Genomic DNA, 23,200 nt, shown 5'->3' on the forward strand with positions numbered 1-23,200 from the left:
TCCATAGTCAATTTTTTTTTAGTTAAATGTATTATAATGTTTACAATTATCTTTTACTAGAACTCCCTCCTAAATAAAAGATGTGCCAGATGGCAATCTTCAGTCAAGTAATTTTCACAAAGGATATCATTATAAACAGTACAAAAGCATAGCCAATATATCACTATGATAATAAAAAAGGAAGAAACTCTGTAGTTAGCAATACCAAAGATACACATCTAGGAATCGATTGGTGAATTAGTAAATTAAAGAGGGAATATTTACTTGAGACAGCAAAAAAGCAACTTATTAACAAAAGTGGTGCACTCTCTTTTACAATCAACATAGCCTTTAGGACAGCAAGCGAAAAAAAAAAATCAGATCAAAGGACTTGATGTCTGCATTCAAGATAGCTAATTCTCATTCACATTAGGAATAGCTGTAGCAAAATCCTTAAATAATTTTTATTCATAGGTTGGTACTAGGCTATCAGCCCTAGGGCCTACACAGGCCTAGTCATAACAATTCCCTGGCTATTTCTTCCCACAATATTTACTTCCCTGGACCCCTGTCTAGCAGGGTGACTGACGTGATCCCAGGGGTAAATTTCGGGTCTATATTAGAACATTGAAGTTTCACAACTTCGAATGTTCTAATATCGACCCCTATTCAGCGAACGCTGATAACATCGAACATGCAGAACAGCAAATTTTTTCCCAGGGAAAAAATTCGCTGTTCCGAAACACATACACACAACACAAGCACACCAAACAAACAGCAATCCACACACATACACCTAAAATCTTACATATAACCCTACACTAAACTGTACATATGCCACTAACTATCCACTTACCTTAACCCACACCCTAACCCTAAGGTCCGTCACTAATGCACACTCATCTCACCCATGCCCTAACCCTAACTCAACTAACCCGCCCTAACCCTCAAGTCCACACAATCGCACACTTACCTGAAATCAACCCGTAACCTTCCACCACAGTGCTGAAATAGCAAAGCGACAGAAACAGACAACTGAATTCTTTCCCTAGGAAAAAATTTGGTTTTCTGCAGCTTCGCTATTTTCAGCATTCGCTGAATAGGGGTCGATATTAGAACATTCAAAGTTGTGAAACTTCAATGTTCTAATACAGACCCTAAATTTCCTATTTCCCATCCAGTCGTCAAGGTTCCTTTTGAAGAGGGCCAAGGAGGTGCTCTGCTTGACATGTATGGGCAGTCTATTCCAGAGTATGGGGAGTTTCTGGGTCAGGAACCTATCTCTCCAGCATGTTTTGTTCATTGTGATGACAAGGTTTAGGTCCTTGGAGCATGTGGCTCTGATGGATTGTGATTTCTTTAAGTGTAGCATGTCCAACAGCTCTGAGTTTGATATGGCCTTGTATGTTAAGCAGAGATCGCCACTGAGTAGACGATATGCGACAGAGTATAGCTGGAGTTTTTTAGTCGGTCAGCATAAGGCATCTGCTTTAGTCCTGTGATTCTTTTAGTGAGGTGTTTCTGCGGCCTTTCCAGTTGTTGCAGATGTCTTGTGAGGTACATACCAAACGGGGCCGTTGTACTCTATGATGTGTCTAATGAGGGATGAGTACAGTAGGACAATGAACTCCTTTTTTCTGAATGAAAAGCCCTAAGTGATGAGGTGTGCCACATAGAAGGATTTCCTGACTGTTGTGGTGATGTGGTTATCGAAGGTGAGACCACTGTCTACCTGTGCTCCCAAGTCTCTTATCACACTTTCGGTGTTTAGTGTACTGCCACCTATTATGTATTTCATGGGTACTTGTGTTCTTTGCTCCTCCCACCATTTTTTCTTCTATGACAAGACTTTAGCTCCATTTCTAGCCACTTGTGTACTTTTTACTGCCTTACTCTCACTTCTTATGTTGCTGTATATCCTCATTTTTTTCTTCACTAATAACCCCTACATTCATTCTTCAATCACACTGCCTGCCTCATTTTTACCATTCTACTCCTTACAGATATTCTCATTCTTCAGGTCAAGCTTTCATCACTGTCATCTTTTCACACCTTTTTTCTGACCATCCAAGTAGTTTGACATATTTATTTACTTATTTTTGCCCACTGCATGCTAGCAAACAGACCCTCTGTTGGTCTACTGGCCTGTTCATTACTCATGCGCCAGTGTCACTATCCAGCAAAAGGGACCATTACTGAAGCAGCCATCAAGGATATTTTTTTACATGCCCAGGGATTGTCATGAGATGGGTGGCATCAAGGGTGTGTCACTCTCCTTGGAGTGTGACATAATCCCTCATGACATCCCTGCTCCCTTGAAGCCAGCACTCCAGTGGAAGTCTTTGGTCTCCACTGAGGATTCATCCATGGGCACACACTCCCCCTGAAGATAGGTGTGTTGGCTGAGCCACTTCCCACCTACATTTGCTCCAGCAAGCACTCAAGCCTCTACCTGAAGTTGAATCATCTGGGTCATTGTCATGTTTCTCCAAGTCTTTTGGGTTTCTAATACAGTGATATGAATGTGACCCATATCTAAGCCAGGGTATGATTAAAGTTCATGAAATTAGTATTGTTTGAATCTTTGATGTTGGCCAAAAATTCTCTTTGCAGCACCTGCAATATACACAGAACTGAATCCTAGTGGAATTCCTGCAGAGTTATATGTATTGCTAGCAAGTCTAAATATGACTAAATTCTTTTTTTATGAGATTCATTGCTTCTACAACTAGTGGATCTACCTGGGTATCTTTCTTCCACATTGCTCTTGTTTCTGCCTGGAAATCTTGATGTTTTAAGACTTTAAGTCTCTCTGTATGAGAGACACTGTAATCACGAGATGTAGCAATTTTAATGATCAATGGTACTTTTTGGCTTTTTATCATGGACTACTATATCTGGTTTTCTCGCACCTAATTTTTGAATTGTTGGTAATGGTTGATTCCATGTGACGTACATTCATCATTCTCTAAAATACTTTTTGGTTCATGTTTCCAATGCTTCTCTTGCCACATTATTGTGCCTTTCAGCGTACAGGTCCTTTGCAATGAGTCTATCACACTCAGCAACAAGATGTGTGACTGTTCCCCCCCCCCACTTTTTTTTTTTTAAACAAAACCTACATTTGTCTGTTTCTCCCACATGGTCAATGGACTTTGTAAACCAAGTCCACTATCTTGGGCTGCTATTATTAACCTTTCATACTTTTGTTTCAACTCACTTCTCTTTAACCATTCACGTGTCTCAAATCTTGAACATTAGGTGGTTCCAGGAGATGTCTATACTTGTCCCTATATTTATGAATTTTCCATATTGTTTTCCTTCTTGACTGATCCATCTCCTTATATTCTTTATTTTGTTTTTTGGCACACTCAGTTGCTGATTTTTTTTTTGGTTTGATTTCCATTCCTGTTTACTACTTGAATACTTCTGCTACACTAAGCAGAGAGGTCATCTTAGACTTCCCTTACACAGAGAGGTCATCTTAGACTTCCTCTACTCATGTTGTAAAACTTTCACTATGTTTGGATCTGATGGGGTCAGCAGATATGTATTCAGTCCCTCAACTGCAGCTCTATACATGTAATCAGTTTTGGGGATACCCATACCTCCTTCACAGAGTAGAATATATAATCTTGGTATACACTGATTTTTATACATCATTTGATAGGCATGAAGCACTTTTCTTGTTTTTTTTTTTTCTGTCCAACTGATCCAATACATTTAGGGCCAATCACACCACAACTGTAAGTTTAAACAGGAAGATCAATTTGGTTTATAGCTTGGATTTTATTCCTTGATGTCAGGCTGTTTTCAATATTAGTTTCAGTCTTATTATGTATTACTTACTGAGTTTTATTTGCATTTGTTCATGTTTTATTGCTGATCCTTCATCAATTCTCAAATATTTATTCACTCCTTCCTATTCAAGTCCCTTTGTATCACATTCCTATTAGAGACTGATATTTTCCTGGTACTGCAACTTTCCTGCTTTAAATGCTGCTTTTCCACATTTATCAAGATCAAATGTCATTCTTATATCATCTGAGAAAGTTTTAACCACTTGCAGTTGTGCTTTCAACTCCTCATCAGAAAAACTATACAGTGCTAAGTCATCCACAAAAAGTAGATGAGAAATCTTTATGCAAGTTTGTTTCCTGGAAGCCAAATTGTAACCAAGACCTAACCTGTTAAGTACACAGCTTAATGGGTTAAGAGCAAGACAAAACAAAATCAGTGACAAGAATCAGCCTGGAACATCCCCCCTTTGAATTTTATCCCTGGGATAATAATTTGCCCTTTGTCTGGCTTAACTGTAAAGTGGTCTGCCACTGTTTCATGGTCACTGTAATATAATTGATTAATGTATGATGTATCTTAAACATCTGTAAGCACTCCTTTATCCAAGAATGTAGGATTCTGTAAAAATGCTTTTTTGTAATCCATCCACGCTATACTTAAATTCTTCCCCTTTTTAAAATTCTTCATTATACCTTTATAGCAGATCATCCTTTGTTCCATGTGACTTTCTTTACCCCTCTATAACAACACTCTTGGTTAAGCAGTTTGAAGTCGATGTCAAGTAGTTCCACTAAGATATAAATTCATAACTGTCTAAACATTGTAAGGCCTTGCTGAGTCTAATTACGATGGCTGCCAAAAAGGGAATTACTAGAAAATAGTAATCAAAGTTTAAACCAACTTTACTAAAAGAAGTGAAGATAGTAACCAAGTAAAAACAACCGGAATCTTTAGAAAAGGGTAGAAGCAAATTACATAGGAAAAATGAGAACTGTGGGATCAACACATGCAGAGGAGGAACGAGGTTTAAAAGAAAGAAGGATTTCAATGAGCTATATAATGGTTGACTAACAATGACTGGATATGTTAAAAGTGATGTATAATGTTTGCAGCTACAATTGTGTTGGTATGGTTTGGAATGTATAATGTTTGCAACTGAGATTGTGTACTATTGTTTATTGTCATTTATATAAATGTAACATGGCCTATGTCATACATGATAATTTAATAAAGATGTTTCTTGTTTTAAAAAAATAATGTCAAGTAGTTCCATATCTCTGTATTTGCTGTTCTTCAATTTCCTTTCACAAGGATAATGAACCTTACTGTGGTCACTCTTACAATCAACGTCTTATTTCTACCATTTCTCACTTACCTGCATGATGCTAAGTAATAGGTTACGGATATATTTTCTGTTCAGGTTCATTACTATATTTCTATGTTTACTGGATTTTTTATCCTCAGGTCCTCTCTATTAATGGGAAAGTCTAGTAGAGCTATCATGGTTAACAAGCAATCAAGTGTCAGTCAATATATAAATCTTATAATTCCCTTTCAGTATCTTACTTTTTCCTCAGAGCAGTCTTCCATCAAAGATTCTTCCTGTCTCTCCTTTTTGAGATGAAGTCTTCCACTTTACTGCGGAAGATGAAGGTTACCTCATTATTGTGGTTCTTTTACTCTGTGCATGGTCTAATTGTGTTTCTGAGTTTATCAGCATCTCTCTTTCCTGCATTTGGAGGCTGAAATGTTGTTAATCATTACTCATCTACAGATTCACTCTCTGCTTTAAAGGCGGACATCACTTTCAGCCTTCCTTCTCCTTGACCTCAATAGCTGTAAACGTACTTTCTCAGACATACACTGCCAACCCTCTCCTTTTCTATCTTCCTTCATTCCTTTTCTAAATATCATACAGCCAGTTAATACCACTTCAAAATCCTTATTGATACATACATCCATCCCTGTTCTGCCCTTTTTACAATTATTTTTCTTCTCCCTTGTAGCTGCCAGTCATCAAGCTCTCATTCCACATGCCAGCCAGATGGAAGGAGCTTTCATCCAGACAACCATAATGGATGTTAAGTCCTTATTTTTCCTCTACCTACGTTTCTCATCACTCCTGTGCCAGCTCTGTCTTCTTCCCAATGGTCTGAGGTTTCAGGCTTCATCCTCCACAGACATGGGCTATCCATGTTTAAAGGTGGGCCCTATTCCTCCCTAGGGTGGGGGAACCACATGACAGCTCATAAGCATGTAAGTACTTACTTTTGTTCGATGGAGAGTGTGACACTTTTCTAACATGATAACCCTTTCTCCACAGCAGCCTTGACAGCTGCAAAACCCACAATACTGCTTGAGGGGTATGCACATGCTCATGTGACTTTCAGCATAGAATCTGGCTACCATGCAATGCACATCTTGGTGAGTGTGAACATCACAGGTCCTACATGCTACAAGTTATGTCTCCTCTCTTTACCAAATGTAGAAAAGTTGAGGTCCCTCCAGTGGTGTAGAGGGTTAAACCCTGGCTATGGCCCAGCCAACACAGGTTCAGTTAGCAGTTGGGATGACTGACGGAGTGTCAGGGAAGGAACAGGTGTACCTATCCTAGCTGGGAGGGCACTTGCAAATAAACCCCTAAGGGAAAGCACAGTCCAAAGCAGAAAGTTGCCCTTGGATCTAATCAGCAAGTGTGGGAGTGAGTTGGGTATAAACAAGTAATCTCCCTGGATGGAAGCGCAGATGAGCTGAGCCCCTAGGACAACATTAGGATCCATTATCAGCCCCAGCAAACAGGATTAATCTAGGGGTAGGAGAGTAGCTGGCAGACCCAGCATGGACAGGGGGCACCGGAGTCCAGATGGTAACAAGAGGACCAAGATAATTAAAACAGAAGGGTAGGCGAGCTGATGTTAGAAGTTCATTCCCACTTTCTCCAACAGTTTTTGCATTGCCTGGGCCACTAATAGAGCCATCTGGGTCAGTTTCAAGTATTCATCCATCTGTACCATGGAGTACGCACTCTTCTTTTTCTGATATGATAACTTATCTTTACCCACTTGTGCTCGCCATCCTTACTGGTGATTTGTTTCTCATTTCTGATCCGTTTCCCCATTTCAAAGGAACAGTGAATAATGTGATGCAACAAAGCATTACACAATTCAACAAAATATGTTTAGCCTCAGTTTTCTTCACTGCTCATATCTGCACAATTTAAATATCAATAACTACAGTTTTACAATAATGAAAAAGACTTCAGAAATGAATTACCAGTCCCTCCTTCATTGTATTGACTGCTGTTATTTTGCATGACTCTAGGTAACTTATATCAATGCTATCTAATGATCACAAAACAGTGACTAAACATACAACAAATACATCATTAGTGCTATAATAAAAGCTGGCTTATATTGAAATTAATGACTTTTTAAACCTGAAAGACTAACTGCTTGCTTTTGTACAGCCATGCAATATTTACAAGCTGAGTCCATTATACAGAAACATCTTAAAGTACTGTGAGCGGTACAATATGTGCACATACAATTATGTATCTATAATGAAGTTTTCACAGTATAAAGCATTAATAATGCATACATTATTGTAAATATTTATTTATTTTTTTTACTTATTCACTGTCACACCTTTGCTATGTATTGTGCATGCAATCTTTGTCAAACACCTCATGACAATATTGATTTTTTTTTCTCTTTTATTCCTAAATGCATTTCTGACATGTTATTCTTGTTATCATTGTCTCCTAGGTCATGGCTTTAAAAGGTCTCTGGACCAGTTCACTTACCCAGTTAAAAAGTATAAATAAATACAACACATTCATGCATACATAAATCAATAAAAGTCTTTCTAGATTTTATTCTCTGTGCAGTCATAGCTTAACTTCCTCAAGAAGCAAGAGGAATATTTCAGCTCTCAACCATGTTCACAGTAATCAAGCCCTGACATGAGTTTCTAAATAAGAATCAGCACTTTTCCAGAAAAAGAAGCTACAAAACAATCTAGACTGGTCCTGTTACAGAACACAGTACATCAAACATTCCTCAGTCTAACTTACCTTATTGGCACAAACTGCAAAAACAGAGGTGTCCAGGCTGCCATGAGGCCCTATTTCCTGCTTCATCTCAGTCAACCAAGCATCCAGAGATTCAAATGACTCCTTTTGACTGACATCATATACTAAAATGACACCCTGGGTGTCCTTGTAAAACTCATTCCGCACCTAAATGATAGGAAACAAAAACAATTCCTGTAAGGGATGCAATTCTGCCCTCAGTGCTTATGTCACACCTTTCTACATTCAGGCCAAGAAAATGTTCTATCCTTAAATACAGAAACATGTTTTTTTCCGTCTTCTAAAACTAATCACAGAAAACAAACTGAAGATAGTACTTGACAGAAAAAAGCCATTAGCTGTTAGTACAATGGATTTTTCTAAGGATCCTTCAGCTTTAGCAGTCCTACCCTGGAATCTAGCAACCTCCTGCCATCAAAAGGATTTCAGAATGGCACTCAGAGTTTGTTTTACTGACATAAGTATTTGAGAATTTCAGTGAAATGCAAACAAAAGTTTTAAAAAGCAATGTAAATCTCTGCTTGCTCAAACTCAGCACCTAGCCATTACATCTATACTCCATTACTATGTTCCAGTAACTTACTAACTTTGAAAGCAAACCATTTAATAGTTCCGCCACTTTCTCCATAAATATTCTTCCAATTCTTTTATATAAAATGACTTTGAAAATCTTACCTCCTCCTTCCACCTTCCTCATTCCTACTACATTTTAAGCCGTGCACTTTCTCCAAAATGCTCATGATTTTGTGCAGTTTACAGTTCAAGCAAGTTATACTTTGAGTGCTCAAGTATCTACATTTGCACCGTTGCTGCTTTACTGTTGTGACCAAAGCAATTTGTTTTTGAAGGACAGTGACAGACCCTTTTAAGCATTTTCATTTGCACTTTTTCAATCATGTCAGTCTTCATTCCATAAGTCATATAAGGCTGCACATAAGACTCCAAACAAGGCTCACCCAAAGTCTTATACAACGACAGAACAATTCCATTTCTTATATGAGGCAGTTACATAATCACTTATGATCACTGATGCAGCTTGTCGAGGGGGGTGTAGTGTATTTGTCTGACAGAATAAAGCTGAAATATATTGTTTGAGCCCATTGTTTTTTAGATGATTACAGTCAAACTACTAAGGTATATCCAACAAGGTGGTTAGACAACTGTTTTTGTTCCTGGAATAATGTGGTACCTTACATCAACTCTGTGGTAGGCATACAAAGTGGCTTGCTGCCATAACTGTGAGTTGCACAACAGAGACTGTAAAAACTGTGAGACTGCAAAGTTGAGTTTAAACATTCAAACTCAAAAAAAGTTTAAGAAAAAGAGTTGTGCAGAGAGGCTTTGACTCTCTGCAGCCCCCCCCCCAACATTCCACACTCATGCTGCATTTATATACTACCTCTGAGATCGCTCAGAGAAACATATACCTCCCCAGCCTTCTCTCCAAGATGGTCATCTGCAACTTGATCATATGTGTCTAACATTTAATAGCTTTAAAGCTCAGGGTAGCAGACATACAGTCCTTCTTCCTAAATCTGCCCAAGACCCTGCTTTTATTGTAATTAGAAAGGGTGACAAATGCAAGAATCAACTTGGATCCATAGACACTATACCTGTATATCCCACTGGATTCCTTTACAGGTATTTGTGTGTGTCTTGCACCTGTACAAAATCATTTCTTAGATGCAAGGGACTGAGAGTTGGGTTCCTGGGAGGCTGCTAAGAAAGCATTCTCTGTTACTTCTAGAACAAGAGAAATTGCCACTGGCTTTGATGCATCCAGGCTCTGTCTTTTTTGGAGGGGTCCTCAAATGCTTTTCTTTTAAAGAAATCATTAATTCTGTTAAGAATGAATCTAAAAGAGATTTCTTCAGAAGGGGAATGAGATGAGACAGTTTTTTTTCGGTCTAAATCATAATCCAGAGAGAAAAACATCTGACAGGAATAATCCAATTCCTCCCCTTCACCATCCTGTGAATTTTCAACCTGAGAAGGAAATGAAATCTTCTCCTTTTGGAAGACACCTTCTTGACACCTGACACTAATGGTTCATTGCCTGGTTGTAGGACAAGTACAACCTTCAACAAGCTTTGCACCAGACTGAACAACTGTTCAGAGTAAACATGGGAAGGAGGAAGAGAAATAAAAATTTCACTGGGTTACTACTTAGAGGATGAGTGCTGGGAAGCAGGGTCTGTCTGTCTTTTTCACTGGGGCACTGCTCTGGAAGCCTAGGATCTATGTGGACTGCTGGACTTCCGCACAAGACTCCTTAACTTCTTCTCTAACTAAAATGGTGAAGATCTCACCTTCCACCTCAGAGGTGACACTGGTGTTTTCATCATGTGCTAAAACGGTGAAGATCTCACCTTCCACCTCAGAGGTGACACTGGTGTTTTCATCAAGTGCTCTGGCTCAGGCATCTGATGAAGGCCACTGTAGAAGATCAGTCAGGATGCCCCTAATTTCTCAGCCATGGTAGCCTCCACAGGGTCTTTGTAGAGGACTGTGGAAGTGTTGGTGTCCAATCTAGAGGCTGTAAAAACAACTGGCCTGGGCACTAGTAGAGTAGGACTTGACCCTGGCTGGAATAGATTTGTTATGGTAAATATAACAAAAGGTAATTGCTCTAGACAACCATTTGGAAATAGTTTGTTTTGATATAAGTTGTCTCTTCTTCTTACATTCACAAGAAATAAACAATTGATCTGAAGATGTTAAAGATTTAGTTCTGTCAAGATAGTACCCAAGTTATCTACAGACATCCAGAGTATGCAGTACCATTTTTTCCTCGTTTTTAGGTTCAGGAAAGAAAATGAGGAAATGGACAGTTTGGCTTAAAGTAAACTTGGATGCCACTTTAGGCATAAAAGGAATACTAGTTCTCAAAGAAACCCTGTCCCTATGGAAAATAAGATGGGGTTGATTCACCATAAGAGCTTGCAGTTCAGATACCCTTCTTGCAGAGGTCAGAACACTCAGTAAAAATGTTTTCCATGTTAACACCCTTATGTCAGCCAGATTAACTGGTTCAAATGAAGTAAGGGTTAGTTTCTCCTCTTTATTGAATTATCACTTGTGACATAGACAAACTTACATTTATAGAAAAGCTAGCAAACCATATTAAGCAGTTTACATTTACAAGCATTACACAAATGAAAATGCATTATTAGTCAAAATAACTTCTAGCAGAGAAAGATCAAATTAATCTCATCTGCTCTATAATCAGTGTTCACTCAGAAACTGTCTGACATATTTTATACCAATCCCATTCGAATAACAGTGAATAAAGATACCACATCCATGGTAACTAAAAAATAAGTCTCTAACATCATTATTATCAGACCATCGCGCTAACCTCTTAAGGAAGTGTTTCATATCGTTGAGAATTGTAATAGTTCACTTAGATTGATGTTTGGTAAAGGCGACATATCTGTTTCTGAATTGAGAAAGCCCAGTCAATTTTTACCAATAAATCCCCTGCTTGTTGAAGCACACGACAAGTTATGTGAAGATGATATTTATGACTTTTTCATTAAGAATTGTAAACAACCATTTTTTTAATCTGAATAAACTCCAGTACAAGGCTATGTGTGATCTAGTTGAACGAGATGACATATATTTGTCCGGCAGATAAAGGGGGAGGGACTGTAGTAATGAACACTACGGACTATACTGAAAGTATGTTTACAATGTTGAATGATGCCACAACATATACAAAACATACTTAGTTTGATGTATATAATTTGACAGTGTGTGTTAATAACTGTGTGTATGATTTGTTAATGGAAGGGTCAATTAATAAGGAAATGTTTGACTACTTTCTGGTTGAGTATCCTCATATTCCTGTGATATATGGGCTCCCAAAAGTACATAAAGCGTATAATTAACCCGCCTATATGCAACCAATTGTTTCTGGTAGAGGCTGGGTAATGGAGCCTTTGTAAAAACAAAAAAACTCCAAAGAAATACAAGCGTAAAATAATTTAATAAACTCACAAATAACAAGTCACAGAGCTTTTGGGTAAAAGTCCCTTCTTTAGTGTGCACTCCATTTTGCAAATTCAACATTTATATGCTCAGTGAACAACCACCTGACACAACCATCAATTAAAATAATTAACTGTTTAAGGTACATCTAAAAACTAGTATTTACATTTATATATATATATATATATATATATATATATATATATATATATATGGGGTTCATATCAAATAGCGACATCTTAAAATGAAAGTCACTAATGAAGCGAAACCATCGACAGTTGAAAACATCGACAGTACATGTATCAGAAAGTAGCGCTAACATGGGTCCTGCAAGGGGAAGTAAAGGATATGATATGATACTGTACCCATACTACTTCCCCTTGCAGGACCCATGTTGCTGTACTTTTCGTGATACATGTACTGTCAATGTTTTCAACTGTCGATGGTTTCATTTCGCTGTAGTGACTTTCGTTATTATAAGATGTCGTTGCATATATATATATATATATATATATATATATATATATATGTATGTACATAAAATAAAAAAAATGAATATACATATCATCCAAAACATGCTCATATATCTATAAGCCAACAATTTCTTAAAACCATAGACATAGAAATTGTTACTCCATATACATAAAATAAAAATATAAATAATTTATTTAATACCCTTCAACATTAATTGTCTCTTTTTTAATACAGGTTTTATACTTGCAGATATATTTATACCTGGCCATTGTTCTGCATTTAGCCTTAAAATCCAGTCCAGTTCACATAATTCCAATACATTATTCAAGTCACCATCCTTTCGATTCTTAAATTTCATGTCTATTACACGAAATTTAAATCTGTGCTCTGTCCCTTGATCCATAATATGTTTTGCTAAAGCATTACTAGGTACCCCTCTCTTAATTGTGGATTTATGTTCAGTGATTCTATCTTTTAATTTCCTTGTACTTTTACCTATGTAACTTTACTCAGTTGTACAATGTGTATATTGTTTTCTTTTTATCTTAACTTTTGTAACCATTGCTTGGGAACTTTTCTCCCTGGGTCTCTGCTGAAAATGGGCTTCTTGCCCAGTCGCACAATACCTGGTAAACAAATGTAAAATAAGTAAAAGTTATATCACATGGATCTGTATGGACAGTCCTAATTACTGTGTTCATTTGTTTTATCAAATTTCTGACTTTTTGGGTTTTATTGACCTTCTACCAGGGGCGGCTCTTGCTATTGGACTGCAGGACTGCAGCCCTCCCAGGAAAAAGATTGAAGTGTAATGACATTTGAGATTAATAAAAAAATATATATTAATATTTTGTGTGTGCTATGTTGTACTTCTGAGCGAGTCCACAAAGTCCCGGAACTCGAACTACGCATGCTCGTCGAGTTCCAGGTTTTTTTAAAAATTTTTTTAGAACGTAACTATCTACTCTCTGACTGCTGTAAAGGCAGTCCAGATTAATGAAAAGGCATCAGTGTGATGCCCAGAAGTCTATGCGGTTTAACCGCACTGCCCGCACAGTAAATTAGAAGGGTGTTCGGACTGCCATGTCTGTAGGCACATACGTGACATGGACGGCTGGATTGCTACTGATTGGTTCTCGCTCTCTTCTCAAAAAAGAGAGCGAGAAACAATTAGTAGCGTTAGCACAGTTGTTAGTAATGCTGGAATTGTTCTGCAAGGGATTCTGGATTTTTTTAATAGAATTTTTTTTTAATAATAGCAATAACTTTATCAAACATCCAGAAGGGAAGACTACTTGGCAGGAGGTAGGGGTGCTTCTTTTAAAAGTTTGTTAAGAGCTGCTTGAATCGTTGCCAGTTTAAGTCAGCTTGTGTGTTTATTTGTGTGTGCTTCTCTTGTCTCCCTCCCTGCATTTCTTGACCGAGAGTTGGTGTGTGTCGTTCGCGTGGCTGACACTAAAGCAGTTTGTTATTGTGTGTAGCTCGGGGATGAATAAGTTGCTTCTTTGTGCTATCAGCTGTATGGTAATGTGGATAGCAGCAGCAAGACATTTAATGGAAATGTGACATGCTTTGGATGACTTAAGTTTTCTGTTTTGTTACACAGACCATTATATCTGAGAGAAAATGTTAAGTATTGGTTCTTTAACAGAGTTACTTTATTTTGAAGTATCAAAATTGTCAAAAGGCTTAAATACAAAGATAAACTGGCAAGTGCTTATATGGTAAAATAAGCCAATTTAAGAATTCATTAGTTGGACTAGGAACTGAAAGCTATCTAAAAGAAGGAGTTTTCAGTCATTCATTCTGTTTGTCCCCTTAGAAGGCTGTTGAAACTGAATTACCAAGGATCTGTAATATATTAAATAAAGGTGAAGTTTTATCTTTTCCATCTGAAACCTCATGGTTTGTATGAGCTTATATTTCATTGTCTGAAACTTGAGTGGTTTTGATGATGGACTGAGGAATTTTCAGCCTGATGTAAAACTGATGTTTGCTGGAATAATTTTTACTTCTTGTTTCTCAAAATACTGAATCACTCAGCTCATGTTTCATTTGTGATTAACTTTTCAATATCTTGGCAATTTCCAAATGGTAACCACCAGTCACATTTTTTTGTAATTGTTCTAGTTCCTTTTTTCTTACACTTCTTCTCTTTTGTGAAATTATTGCATATTTTCCTTTTCTGAAATATTTAGGCTTCTGTTTCAGAAGACACAACATGAGTTATTTCATTCCTTTATTTTCCTTTTCTACCTTCTGATTTGTTTTTTTTTGTGGAAGTGAGTGAAGAAATGTATTTCTGGCAGATAAATACTGTTCAATGAATTTTATTCCCAGTGTCATCTTCATTGGCCAGTAACTCTCCATGGATGACATGGACATGAAATAGAATCAGAAACTCCACTAAAACAAACACAGAAATATTGCAAGCTTACCTCCTTCAAAAAAAGCAAAGCATTGTTGTTGGGGTTTGGAGGACTGAAGACCTGTCTGCCTTGGTTCTAAAATCAGCATCTACTCACATTATTTTATGAGTCTGTAGAAACGAAAAGACAATTATTCCTCAAGGACTCAAAAGTAAGGAATAAGCAGCATTAACATTATGGAGAAAAATAAAGACTATAGGCTTTGGATTATATAATCTACAATAGGGATGGGATAAAACAGCAAATATTGTGCGAGATGGAACAGGCAATCTATGTTATAGTTTGTAGTTGTAGAAAAGCTTATTGTGGCATAATTAACACCATGTGGAGATAAGTAACTGCCCAGTTAAGAAATGGGCAGGGCAGTTGTGTGCATTTCTTTAATGAGACATGGCTACTTTGCTAGACCAGGAGCCTAGGTTAATACCAGAACTGCAAACTTTAAAATATAGTGTATAATTCTAATTATGAAGGAATATATTTCAGCAGCAGGAGTGTCCTCATATATATCATGACAAAGAAGCACTATGGAAACTTCTTAGCCTGCATCTGTCCTACATACCCTTATAAGAACACTGACATAGATTCAGCAATCAATTTTATTCAGACTTGGCATTCTCTCACCAGCATGGTTATCCAGTAAAGCCAAAACCGACCAAATCTTTAGACCAGCTTCCTGTTTTCCCTGATTACTAAATCAGATGTTGTGCAAGAGGGCAGCTCATACCAGAAGCACCCGTGATGGCTACTCAGATGACTTTTTCTACCATGCAATGAATGAAACAGGAAGGAAGTCACATTCATATTTGAAATGATCAGTCTCTTGCCCTTCCCACTACTCAGCCTTCACAAATTAACATCAAACTGACAGAAAAGTTAAAAATGAAAACAAGTTAAAAAATGAAATGGAATAAAATGCCTGTTTGGCTATCAGTCCAGCACTAGTTTCAGGCCATTATGTTGCTTCCTGATAAAATTTCTCATGTCAAGACCATCCCCAACTGTTAATTCACTCACAAGCACAATGTTTGCTTCCCTTACACAGATGTGGGGGTAGTCCCAGCTGCCCACATTTTATACATTTGCACATCTCAATGCTAGATATGCCTCAGTGAAATTTCCTTTGTCACACTTATGAACACTGGTACATACAATTCATATTTTAGGTATTATAAAGCGATGTGAGTGACCATATTCTGACTAGGATATCAATGCTGTAAATTCTCAAAGGCTTAAGAGCTAACACAGAACCAAAAGAGATCATCACAGGAGGTTTGACTACTGATTGAGAAGGTTCCACTTTTACTCATGCATATCTCAAGGTGGAAATATCACTTAGTAAAACTGATCTGTCTGCCTATATGTAGCAACTCAGTGAAATTAGTCTTTTTATAGCCTCACAAAAGCTGGAACCAATCAAACTTTTTATTGATCCTTTAAGTGATCATATACCGATATCTGCAATTTGGAGATAAAAAGGATAAATGTATCATCATTTTTACAACATAAAACATGAAAGATTTCAATCCTTCCCATTACAGTGATATACTAAATGCCCCTGAAACCTCTTTCTTTCTATTGCCCTCACTTATGCACCATTAGCTATCTTAATACACATTGCTTAGAGTTCCCAATCGAAGTTTGAAGCACCCTGGTCTGGAAAAGTAGCCATATCTCATTGCAGAAATCCACACCATTGCCTTGTCCAGTTTTTATAGGTTCATAGGTGTTTACTAGGCTAACGTAATGACCACAAAGGCCTTTTTAAGTCTAATCATGCATCCCAAATCTCTGACAAGTTCTAATACCCTTGACATATGTAAGCATGGGCATGGGAGATGTAATATTTACGGATTACCTGTGTCCATTAGAGACATAGGTACCAAACCAGGGATGAATTTCTGGTTTCCCATCCAATTGTCCAAGTTGCACTTGAATTGGGTTAGGGAGGAACTCTTGTTTCCTATGGATGGGGAGCCTGTTCCATAGACGGAGTAGTCTCTGGGATACATATCTATCTCTCTAGCAGGTCTTATTTCTATCACAGGCAAGGTTTAAGGTTTTAGAACATGCAATTCTTGTACTGTTTGCTTTGCTGAGATGCAGGAGGTCCATCAGGGTGGGGTCTGACAATGACCTGTATGTCAGGTAGAGATCTCCCTTCAAAAGCCTGTAGGAGACAGAATACAGGGATAGGACCTTGAGGTGGTCTTCACAGGACATTGTACTTACACCCTGTATTCTTTTAATGAGAAACCTCTGTGGACATTCAAATTGTTAGATATGCCTGGTTAGGTACATACCAAAAGGGGCATTGTACTCGATGATAGGTCTGAATGCAGAATACAGTGGAACAATGACTTCCTTGGACTTAGATGCCATACCTTTGTTTATAATGTGTGCAACATAGAATAATTTCCTCACCACTGTAGACATATGATGGTCAAAGGCTAGATTACTGTCTATGTGTGTCCCGAAGTCCATGACTACTGGGTCAACTCTAAGGGGAGTGTTGTCGGTATGATAGCTACCAGGGATGGATGACTTCTCAAAGGATACTATTATGTATTTCTTGGAATTTAGTTTTAGTTCATGGCTCTGACACCAGTTGTTTGTCTGTGTTAGCCCCTTCTGGAGAACATTTGTGTCAGTGTGAGATTGAATGACAGCTCCTAGTTTGCAATCATTTGCAAATTTAGTCAGCCAGATACCAATGACATTGGCCATGACTTCAGAGAAGTAAATGCCAAAAAGGAGTGTGAGCCAGTTGGCTATCCACCGGGTGACATACGGGTTTGTACCTAACCTCTTGAATTTGTCAACAATGCCCAAGTGGGGTACTGTGTCAAATGCCTTGGCCAAGTAAAGGTAGGCAGTGTGAACGATTTTTCCCTCATCCATTGCTTTGGTGAACTTCTCAAAGAAGTCCACCAGGATGAGTAGGCATGATCTGCCCTTGACAAAACCAAAATGGGTTGGTCCTGTGTCTGGAGGTTGACTATATCTCTATCGATCATCTCCATGATAATTCTTTCCATGGTATTACATATAAGACCAGTGAGACTTATGGGTCTGTAGTTTCCAGAGTCTGTAGATGGCCCACCTTTGTGTAGAGGGATGACTGTTGCCTTTCTCAATTCATGAGGCACGAAACCTGCTTGGAGGCTACAGTTAAATAGTAATTCCAGAAGGCCTGATTGGTCATGTTTCAAACTATTTAGAAGGCATCCTGGGATACTGTCTGGACTCACTGATGCAGTGTTCTTGGTGGTAGAGAGAGCATTAAGGACCTGTTAGCTAGTGAGAGTAGGGGGAGTTATATTTGATGATATTTCCTGAGGGAAGGTTGAGGGGGACAGAGGGGCAATGTTGGAGCTGAATTTATCAACCAGGAGGTTTACTATGTCTTCTGGCTCAGTATAGGTGGCTCCATTTGCAATGAGCTCTGCACACAATTGTGTATTGCCTTTGAGGCTGAGGAAATAGCTAAATAATGCTTTGTGGTTGTCCTTGGCTTGGGAGGCCAAACTTACCTCAAATTTGGCTTTTTTAGAACTTATTTGACCTCTGAGTTGCTTGTTTAGTTTGATGAGAGTGGCAGGATTACAGTATTATCAGAAGCTCATTACATTTGTTGGAGATTTTCAGTCATCTTTGCAGGCTTTACCCATAAACTAAACAGAATGCCAATCTATCATGTGTGGTCCATAACTTGTGCAGTAATCCTTTAAGCAATTTATCTTGAGCTTTTTTCTTGTTTGCTGTTCATTTTTTACTTTGATCATGTCTTCCCCATGAAACAAGCAGATAGTTGTTGTCAGACAGCAGGTCTTTTTTGGATAAGAAACATTTTTACAAGTGGGGGTATCACAGAGATTGCTACTTTCAGCATGTTACTTGGTAATTTTATAAAGCTGAATATAAATTATAATTAGAACTGCAGTGCAAGGAGAAGTGGTTTAAGATGAATGCTGCTTTTTTTAATACTTGATTTTGACTGGCATTCCAGTAATGTATTTAAAAAGTAATTTATTTTTTCATGCCTCACAACCTTTGTCTTTCCATCTAGATATTAAGTAAGTTGTCCTGTAGCCAATACATTGAAATATTTTTTCTTCTACACTTCATTTTGTCTTGATTGGACTCTTGTAATGATGGTTTGGCATCCAGGGCAGTGTATTTAATTAAAGTTCCAGTTGGTGTGGTTTTGAGAATAGCCCCACCCTTTTTTCTAGTTGGCCACACCCCTTCTCATTGGCCCCACCCATTCAGCTGTCTCCTGTAGCCCTCCTTTAATTTGAAGTCACCAGCTGCCACTGCCTTCTACAGTCTATGTCTTTCATTGATCTTACTATGTCTATATGTCTGTTAGATCAAGCAACTCTTCTCTTACCACATTTTCTTCTAAACTAAGGGCATCTTTTTGTTTTCCATTTCCTGCGGGCATTCTATAGAAAGTTCTATAGCATCTTCCTATGGCACATTCTCTTCAATTTCATCCTGTGTCATCTATTGCTCTGTCATATGGGAACTCACTGGCATATCACTCCTCAACATTCACTGCATCAGAGTTGCCACAGTTTCTTGTTGCTTCCCTTGTTCTGTTGACACAGTTTCTTATTGCTTCCCTTGCTGTCCAGCTCCAAGTGAACATTTATACTGGTTTCCTGTCGAAGGCTCCAAAATATCCTCATATGGCAACTGACCAGTTGCTTCCTGTTCCACTGGTTTCTCCTTAATTTGGATGTCCATTGCTCTATCCTGCTGTGGTGATTTCCAAGTTAAATTTTCTACATTGAATCCTTCACTTCACAGGTACTACATAACCACAGTTTCTATTTCTTTAACTTCTCCATTACTAATCTTTTTTTCGACTTTTCCTGTCTTATTTCTTTTTTTGTATTGTAAAATTTTCAATGTCCAGGTTCCTTTTCAAAAATCTCTAGGTTTTGTTGTTTATATTTTTGTACTTACTCAGATGCTTCTTTTTCCAAACAGATCAAAGTTTATTGGACTATATAATGTTTTTCACAAATCTGTTGTATTAGTGAACACAATTTTTTATTTGAAGCTTCTGACAGTTTTTCTTGTGGAAGTATTTTTCTTTCTTCTATGTTCTCTCAATCTTTTTGTATCTTTTATGTCTGGAAATTCTGGGCATTTTGTACAACAGTAACAATACATAATTCCTTTTTTATCCTCAATGTTTTTCACAAATCTGTTGTATTAGTGAACACAATTTTTATTTGAAGCTTCTGACAGTTTTTTTTGTGGAAGTATTTTTCTTTCTTCTATGTTCTCTCAATCTTTTTGTATCTTTTGTGTCTGGAAATTCTGGGCATTTTGTAAAACAGTAACAATACTTAATTCCTTTTTTATCCTCAGTTGTCCACTCTGTTTTTATGGTTCTTCTTTGGCCTATCAGTTTTGTGATTTTTTTGTGGACTGCTACTTCCTTCTACAACAGCGGGGGGCATCCTCCCCCCGGGCATGGACTAGCCCCATTGTAGGAATGTTTCTGTATTTTGAGGATTCCACACAGTCATTTTTTCCAGTTCTGGCATCAATGCGCCTACCAGGATTGGGCACCTTTTTATCCTGGGTCTTGTGCACCCAGCATAAGAATTTCTGAGTGAACACTCTCATTATAGAGCAGATAAGATTAATTTGATCTGTTGTCTGCTAGAAGTGATCTTGACTAATAATGCCTTCTCATTGCTGATAAGTACTATGTTCAGAACCACTGGCGTTGCTATGGGAACGATGTGCTCTAAGAGCTATGCAAACATGGTACTTGCACAATGAGAAGCCACATGTGTTTTTGATGCATGTAATTCTTTCCTAGAGTCCATCTTATACTATGGTCCATTTGTGGATGATGGCTTTTTTATATGGTCTGGTTCAATGGATGCACTGAATGGTTTTATTGAGTACTAACAAGATACAACTGAGTTTTTATGGTTTACTTTTGATTGTTCAGCTGTTACTCAAGATTTTTTGGACATTCATATCTGTAAGACATCTACTGGATTGGACACTATGTTATTAAAGAAATCATGTAAAGTTAATAAGCTACACGCTTACAGTATACATCCAAAAAGGTTAAAGAATAATACTATGAGAGAACAGTTTTTTAAGAAATGCTAAGTTACATATGAAAGATAGTGATATGTATGACTTTTTGATACTCTGGCGAGTGTGTTTCAGCAGAGGACCTATTCCAACTCTGACATTCTGCAAGTACTAAATGATGTGGTACTCTTAAGGCATAGTAGAATGAGACCATATTATAATGCAGAAGATGCTGATTGTTTGGTGAATAGGAGTGGTCATGAAAGTCAACTTAAAATGTCCTTAACCTATTCGAGCAACGCTGATTCTATTTGTGATATTGTTAAAAGCACTGGCAAGTTTTGATGTCTGATGCTAAGTACAGAGAGAAGCTTGATAGTGAGCCTCATTTTACTTTTAAGAATGGTCCATCCTTAAACAAAAGATGTTATGCTATAAACCTTTGAGCACTGTTAATGAACATAAGAGTGAGATACTGAACAGAATAGGAACATTTCTATGTGGAACATGTAATATATACACATATGTTAAGACTGATAGTTGCTTTATTCGCCCCTTAGAGGACGACTATTTGAATTTAAACTTTATGTGGACTGTGGTATATTTGCTGTATGTGAGGTACGCAACTGTTATTATGTTGGTAAGACCAATAGGTGCCTGAGGGATCCTATTAGGGAGCACATATATAATACTAATAGGGGAGATAAGAGAAATGTGTTGGCAAAGCATACAATGAATGAAAGTGACATTCACATATTTAAGTTCATGGTCATTTTGAAATATTGCACTACAGTTAGGAGAGGTGATGTTAGGACTCAATGTTTTGAAACAAAATTGATGTTTATTCTAGCATCTCACTGAACAAAGGGACTGAATGATCATGTCCCTTTAAGACTGGTTTTGAGATCAAGAGGTCTAAAATGATGATTGGTTGAATGGTTTAATTATCTTATTATATTAGTTTGTGTTTTAAAATGTTTTATAGATCTAATGAAGCACCCAGACAGGTGCAAAGGCGTTAATCTGTACACTTGCTTTTATTGTTTTACATTTTAGTCTGTGTTAATTATTAAAGATTTTCCATTGACCTGGCTTCTGCATTGTTGTTTATCTATTTATGAACTCCATTTCTATATTCTCTAATAACTCCTGAATAATTTTCACTACCCATTCCTTAAATTCCTCTCTTTTAACAGATTGGTAGGAAAGTGTCAGTGTCTCATTTTTATTTCATTACTCTGCATTTTTATTTTAGTTATTGCTGGTGAGTGATCTGAAACAGTTATTGGATGCATTTCAAAACTTTCAGTTAAATGCACATGTTCCTCTGAAATATTTGTACCTTGTGGAATAATATGTAAATTCACTCTAAACTCCTAGTACTGAATTCACAGCTTCCATGCCAAATATTTTCATAAATGTATTCAAACATCAACCCTATTTTGTTATATTTTATCTTCTGGGCCTCCCAGATACATCCTCACTACTGCAAATCAAATTCCAGCTCCCACCTATAAGTAATATTCTCTGCTGAAAGCTGATTATTTCTCCCAAAATTTTCTTAAGCTCTACTGTAGTTGTTTTAGGTGGAATATAAATACATGCCAGTACTATTACAAATCTGCCATTGTTATCTTTTTTCCTCTTCTATCACTGCTGGATATAATAATCTTCCTGAAGCCCTTTTTTATCAAATTCACACGCTCAGTTCTTTCCAATTGTGTCTCCTGTAGCATAGCTATTTCCACTCTGCATTTTATACAGTTCACTACTCTTTCTTTGTTGCATATATCTGCAAGATCATTCACATTTAAAGATAATACAGAAAGTGTTATTATGTTAAGAAGTTATTATTCATATCTGTTGTATGTAGCTGCTTTTTTAAATGTCTAGTTTTAGCTTTTGTGTTACATGCATACACTCATGTTTGGCAGGTCGATCTTTTATACAGTTGTTTCTTGTCACACCCCAGAACACCACTAAAACCTATTAACTTAATACTAACACACAAAACTATGTACACCTTCAAATACTGAAGTTTAACCCTTCTAATAGGAATAATTGTCACAGAGTGACAGCCACATTCACAAACTTGGATTAACCTATAAGGAAGGTTACCCATGCTAAGACGCGTAGTACAGCCTGTGCTTCTACTTCCACTAAGTGCAGTCTGGTTTTGTCTTATCTTTATTCCTCTCCCAGATTAGAAAAGTATACCTGAATGTTTTCAGAGAGCATTATCTTGTAGCCAATGAAAGAAAGTAGTATTGTGTTTTTATTGGGCCTTATGAGATTGTCTCCATAAAAATGTGAGAACCAGATAGTTGCCTCTACTAAAAACACTCATTTATTTTTCTAGAGGAAA

General features: G+C 37.4%; 1 protein-coding gene across 1 annotated transcript in view; it reads right to left on the bottom strand.

The window, feature by feature from the left end:
* Positions 1 to 23,200, bottom strand: part of DNAJC27 (DnaJ heat shock protein family (Hsp40) member C27) — a 776,435-nt gene that overhangs the window by 373,552 nt on the left and 379,683 nt on the right. The window contains exon 4 of the mRNA XM_044062395.1: positions 7,853 to 8,017. Coding sequence (XP_043918330.1) covers positions 7,853 to 8,017 — 165 coding nt within the window. The remainder of the gene's footprint in view (positions 1 to 7,852; positions 8,018 to 23,200) is intronic.

This window comes from Protopterus annectens, chromosome 2.part1 (assembly GCF_019279795.1).
Source record: "Protopterus annectens isolate FY-2018-M chromosome 2.part1, PAN1.0, whole genome shotgun sequence".
NCBI lineage: Eukaryota > Metazoa > Chordata > Ceratodontiformes > Protopteridae > Protopterus > Protopterus annectens.